General features: G+C 44.1%; 1 protein-coding gene across 1 annotated transcript in view; it reads right to left on the bottom strand.

Moving 5' to 3' along the window:
- Positions 1-237: 237 nt before the first annotated feature.
- pla1a (phospholipase A1 member A) overlaps positions 238-6,000 on the bottom strand; it is a 50,041-nt gene continuing 44,278 nt past the window's right edge. Inside the window, exons 10-11 of the mRNA XM_078232054.1 lie at positions 4,518-4,682; positions 238-1,364 (exon numbers count right to left, since the gene is read on the bottom strand). Of these exons, the coding sequence (XP_078088180.1) occupies positions 1,286-1,364; positions 4,518-4,682 (244 nt within the window). The 3' untranslated portion in view covers positions 238-1,285. The remainder of the gene's footprint in view (positions 1,365-4,517; positions 4,683-6,000) is intronic.

Genomic DNA, 6,000 nt, shown 5'->3' with positions numbered 1-6,000 from the left:
CCAGGCCCTATCCCCATAACCCCATGCATTTACGCTAGCTAGTCCCCCTGACACTAAGGGGCAATTTAGCACGGCCAATCCACCTAACCCGCACATCTTTGGAGTGTGGGAGGAAACTGGAGCACCCGGAGAATGGTTCTGACAAGAAGACATACATGTTTGAGGTTACACTGTAGCTAACACTATTGTACTGTTTTTAAAACTAAACCTTGTAATCTGTGTATCAAGATTATTGTTAATCTTCATTAACCTGTTGTTCCTTCCTTTACTCTGGTGGAAGGAGATGAACACAGTAAGAAGTTTAACAACACCAGGTTAAAGTCCAACAGGTTTATTTGGTAGCAAAAGCCGAAGGAGATGATGTCAGGATGAAGACAAAAGAAAGGGAAGAACCAATTTTGACATAGTTTAAGCAAACAAGCTAACCACTGATCTTTGACCGATATCTATGCTCAATATTCATGCAACCCTTGCATTCTTAGCCAGGCTGACTGGGGGCACAGGAGCATGCTGCGATAAAAATGTCCAGTTTACATTTTATAGGTATTGATGCCTATCAACTTCTCGAGAGATGTCACTCTGTGGCCCCACATAAGTCAATTAGGAAGCAACGTTCTTGGAAAGTTTATTTATTAGTGTCACAAGTAGGCTTACATTAACACTGCAATGAAGTCACTGTGAAAATCCGCTGGTCGTCACACTCCGGCACCTGTTCGGGTACACTGAGGGAGAATTTAGCATGGTCAATGCACCTAACCAGCAAGTCTTTTGGACTGTGGGAGGAACACGGAGGAAACCCACGCAGACACGGGGAGAACGTGCAAACTCCACACAGACAGTGATCCAAGCTGGGAATCGAACCTGGCTCTGTGGTGCTGTGAGGCAGCAGTGCTAACCACTGTGCCACCGTGTTGATTGAATGGCTGGAGTGCCCAATCTGCATGATTGTCGAGAACGAATGAGTGAGGGTAAATTGAGCAGGGATATTGGAAGGAAAATGAAATTAAAGAAGCTTACTCTTAATCTGCCAGCTGAAACTTGCTTAGAATCTTTATTACTATAGTGTGTTATAATAAATTCTAACAAACTTCAATTCAAATGTCCAAATTCAGGATTCTTCCTTGCTCGTAATCTACCCAATAAACTTTCACAGTAAAAGATGTGGTAGCCTGTTTCTTTTCCCTCGGAAGGAATACTTCAAGTATTTCATCCAACTGTGTTCATCTTTAAAGCACTGTCTGGCAGCTTTGTTCTTGAAGTAACTGATGTAGAGGCAATTCTGCTCCTAAAAACAGTTAGCAAACTGCTCAAAAAATATTTTTTTGTGGATGACAATATTATCGATACAGCTGGGTGGCCTCTCCCTAAAAGGCAAAGAAGATTACCGTTAGGCCAGGTTGCAACTTGGACAACACTGTGCATTATCATTGATTATTTAATAGTCACAAGTAAGGCTTACGTTAACATTGCAATGAAGTTACTGTGAAATTCCCCTAGCTGCCGCACTCTGCAGGTTACTGCACCTAACCAGCACGTCTTTCAGACTGAGAGCGCAAAACTGGATCACCCAGAGGAAACCCACACAGACACGGGGAGAACGTGCAAACTCCACTCAGACAGTGACCCAAGCCGGGAATCGAACCCAGGTCCCTGCCGCTGTGAGGCAGCAGTGCTAACCACTGTGCCACCGTGCCGCCCTAGCTGCTCATAGCTTGCCATAGCTGTTCAATGTACAACTAGAATATAACTAAAAGTTAATTCAAAAGCAAAAGAGGTGGACGCCGGAAAGATGAAATATAAATGGAAAATGCTGGAAGCGTTCAGAGGACATGGGAGCCTCTATAAAGATAGACCTTTTGTTTGAAGGAGGAAAAATTAGAGCCAGTACAGAAGTGGGGAAAGAGGGGAGGGGAGGGGAGAAAGAATAAGAAAATGGCTTGTGATAAGAGAGGAGAGAGTAGAGATTAAATAACAAAATGGCTGGTGTTGCAAGACAAAAAGGACTGGTAATGAGACAATTAATTGCTGATAATTTCCAGCATGTTGTGTAACATAAAAATTGCCCTTTTAATACGCAGTGGAGAGATTTCTTTAACTCCCATTATGTGTGGAGTTTGCAAGTTCTCCCCATGTCTGCGTGGGTTGCCCCCAAGTGCTCCGGTTTCCTCCCACACTCCAAAGATGTGCAGGTTAGGTGAATTGGCCATGGTAAATTGCCCCTTAGTGTCAGGGGGACTAGCTAGGGTAAGTACATGGGGTTATGGGGATAGAGTCTCGGTGGGATTGTGGTTGGTGCAGACTCGATGGGCCAAATGGCCTCCTTCTGCACTGTAGGATTCTATGAGGTTTCTATAACCTCTTCATTTTGCATGTCCTCTGCTTCTGTGTGGAACTATATGTAATTCTACTCACCAAATCCTACAACAAGGTGGTTGAGATTGAGAATTATTTGCATATATGGATGTGTGTAATTTCCCAAATTCATGACATGCAGGATTGATTGCCCGTGATCTGCTTTTCTACGACTAATATCAGATCAGATTACTATTGCCAATAACAACAACAACCGTTTGCATTTATATAGCACCTTTAAAGCGATTAAAGATCCCAAGGCACTTCATCAGGACTTTATCGCACAAAATTTGATACCATGTCGCTTAAAGGGACATTAGGACAGTTGACCAAAGGTTTGGTCAAAGAGATAGGTTTAAAATTGCATCTTAAAGGAAGAGTTAGAAATAGAGGAGTTTAAAACACTTTCAGAGCTTAACACCTAGGCAGCTAAAGGCATGATTCCCAGTGGCAGAACAATGGAGTTTGGAGGGGGAGGGGGGGGGGGGGGGGGCGGTGGCGGAGTGGGTGGCAGAAATAGAGAGGTGCTGAGATTGCAGAAAGTAGTACAGCTCAAGGATGTGGAGTTGCCGGTGTTGGACTGGGGTAGGCACAGTAAGTAGTCTCACAACACCAGGTTAAAGTCCAACAGGTTTATTTGGTAGCACGAGCTTTCGGAGCGTTGCCCCTTCATCAGGTGAGTGAAGAGTTCGGTTCACAAACAGGGCATATATAGACACAAACTCAATTACAAGATAATGGTTGGAATGTGAGTCTTAACAGGTAATCAAGTCTTTCCAGGTGCAGACGGTGTGAGTGGAGAGAGGGTTAAGCACAGGTTAAAGACAAGGCTAGGGAGGGATTTATAAACAAGGATCAGAGTGATATATTCCAAATGTTGTTTAACCACATGTTGGTCAGAAGACGCTGGTCTGCAAGCACTGGGGTACTGGATGAACGGAATTTGGTTTGGACCTGCGAATGGATAGCAGGTTTTTGGATGAATTCAAGTTCGTGTCGAGTTGAATGCGGGAAGGCAGCCCAGGAGAGCATTGAAATAGTCAGGCCCAGAAGTAACAAAAACATGGGCGAGGGTTTCAACAGCCAGTGAGCTGAGACAGGGCTGGAGGAAAGCACAAATAAATGGTCGAGGTAACGGAGCAAATATGTGGTCAGAAACTGAACTCGGGGTTAAATCGGATTGGCCCGATTCATCTCCAACAGAAAGGCCAATTTTTCAAAATATTGCTTTGATCAGGGAGCCACATCTGTTATGATGCCACAAAATCTCCCCTTAGGCACAACTGTGCCAAAACACAAAGAACATCAGTATGAGCTCCACGGTGGCACAGTGGTTAGCACTGCTGCCTCACAGCACCAGGGACCTGGGTTCCATTCCCGGCTTGGGCTACTGTCTGTACATTCTCCCCGTGTCTGCATGGGTTTCGTTGGGGTGCTCCGGTTTCCTCCCACAGTCCAAAGATATGTAGCTGAGGTGAATTGGCCATGCTAAATTCTCCCTCAATGTAACTGAACAGGTGGCGACGAGGGAATTTTCACAGTAACTTCATTGCAATGTGAATGTAAGTCTACTTGTGACCAATAAATAAACTTTACTTTACTCCCTTAGAGCTCAATGAGCAAATTTACTCAGTGGTGCAATATGGCACTTTAAAGACCATTATTGGGGCAACAATATCATTAGTGTCCTTAGGCTAGGGAGCAGAAAACATAACTGAGTTCCCATTCAATGAATACTATCCAATGATTCCTATGGGACAATGGACAGATATAGATGTCGGAGGAGGAGAGGATTGGATTTCCAAAATAATTCCTATTCTAGTCAAATAGATACAGTGCAGCCCCATTTTAACACGATGGTTGGGGTCCATAAAATGTTATCGCGAATGTTATCGGGGTCGCACTAAATCGGGGTCGCGCTAATTCACTAAACCGGAAATAGCAAAAAAAAGGGTCCATCGCATCATCGCGTCATATCCGATTTCACGCTAAATCGGAGTGCGTAAAATCGGGGTTCCACTGTACCAATTTTCACATAACAAGTGTGGCCACTTAGTTGAGAGCTGCCTGCCCCATGTGGAATCAGGTCCCCGAATTAGTCAACTTGGGACGAGAAAGCTTACGCTATGATAATATCTTACCGGGCAACAGGTGAAACTGTTTACCTGTCATTCAAAGGGAGCTCGCTAACGCGTAATTTCTCAATGTGAACTGCATATCTTTTCCTTCGCCAACTGGACAGCCGTTCAATAGTGATGGCATCCACGTTCCCAAACCGGGCATACGGTATGACTTTTCTCATCGTCCTTTCACTCGATTGCTTGTTAGGTCTGTAAGGAAAACATAACAGTGAGCGGGCTGGGAATGTTTAAGAGGGATACTTCAGCAAAACATTTTTCGAACCTTTCTTTATAGTTACCCAATGTGGGCTGTGAGATGGGAAATGCACAAACTGTTTTTCGGTTGTTCTCCAATTATAACTTTGACTTGGCTGAAACTCTGGATATACCATTGTGTAATTTCCTCAGAGCAACTTCTGCTCCGTCACTGTAACCTGGCCAGAATTGTGGTGGAAACCCCCTCTACACTACACTTCCAATGAACTTATGCCACGGTAGGATAGCTTATCTACCCCGATATAGGAACCAAATTTACTTGAGTCAGATGGGTGTCTTAACTGTCCAAGGAAACAGTTAAAATGGCCGCAGAGTGATGAATGAGCAGGAAATTTTAATTCCTTCTCTGCCAGTCTCCTTTGGGTGAGGGAGTTCCAAACACGCTTCTCAATGATGAGCTTCACTCACTATAGTTAGCACTGCTGCCTCACAGCGCCAGGGACTCGGGTTCGATCCCCAGCTTGGGTCACTGTCTGTGCAGAGTCTGCATGTTCTCTCCGTGTCTGCGTGGGTTTCCTCTGGGTGCTCTGGTTTCCTCCCACAGTCCAAAAGATGTGCTGGTTAGATGTGCATTGCCCATGCTAAATTCTCCCTCAGTGTACCCGAACAGGCGCCGGAGTGTGGCGACTAGGGGATTTTCACAGTAACTTAATTGCAGTGTTAAAGTAAGCTTACTTGTGACACTAATAAATAAACTTTAAACTTTGTCACTTCATCTGAACCATTTCACTTCTTTGGATCAACAAGGGAGTCAAAGGTAATGTGCGATAGACGGGGAAGTGGGCCAAGATTTTATTGAATGGCAGAGTAAGCTTGAGGGGCCAAATGGCCGACTCTGCTCCTATTTTTTATGTCCTTACGTTTTTATTGTATTACAGCCTTGTCATTGTGTTTCACTATGCTGTTATGCATGTTTCAGTTCCAACACGACTACCACAATAACTATCACAACCATAGCAGAAACTTGGTGAAAAATAAATTAATATTTGTTGCAGATTTGCATATCAGTGGCGCTCTGTCCAAAACTGCTGCATTTAAATTCATTTATTCTGTGGAGCTGCCTGGTTAACATCCAAAGACCCAAATATATTGGAAATCCTTTACAAGGAGAGGTTACAGTTAAAGTAAAGTTAACTTATTAGTCACAAGTAAGGTTTACATTAACACTGCAATGAAGCTACTGTGAAATTCCCCTAGTCGCCACCATCCAGCACCCTGTTCAGGTCAATGCACCCTAACCAGCAAGTCTTTC

Source organism: Mustelus asterias, chromosome 17, assembly GCF_964213995.1.
Source record: "Mustelus asterias chromosome 17, sMusAst1.hap1.1, whole genome shotgun sequence".
Lineage (NCBI taxonomy): Eukaryota > Metazoa > Chordata > Chondrichthyes > Carcharhiniformes > Triakidae > Mustelus > Mustelus asterias.
Note: the sequence above shows the minus strand (reverse complement) of the source record. Positions and strands in the feature narration are given on the sequence as shown.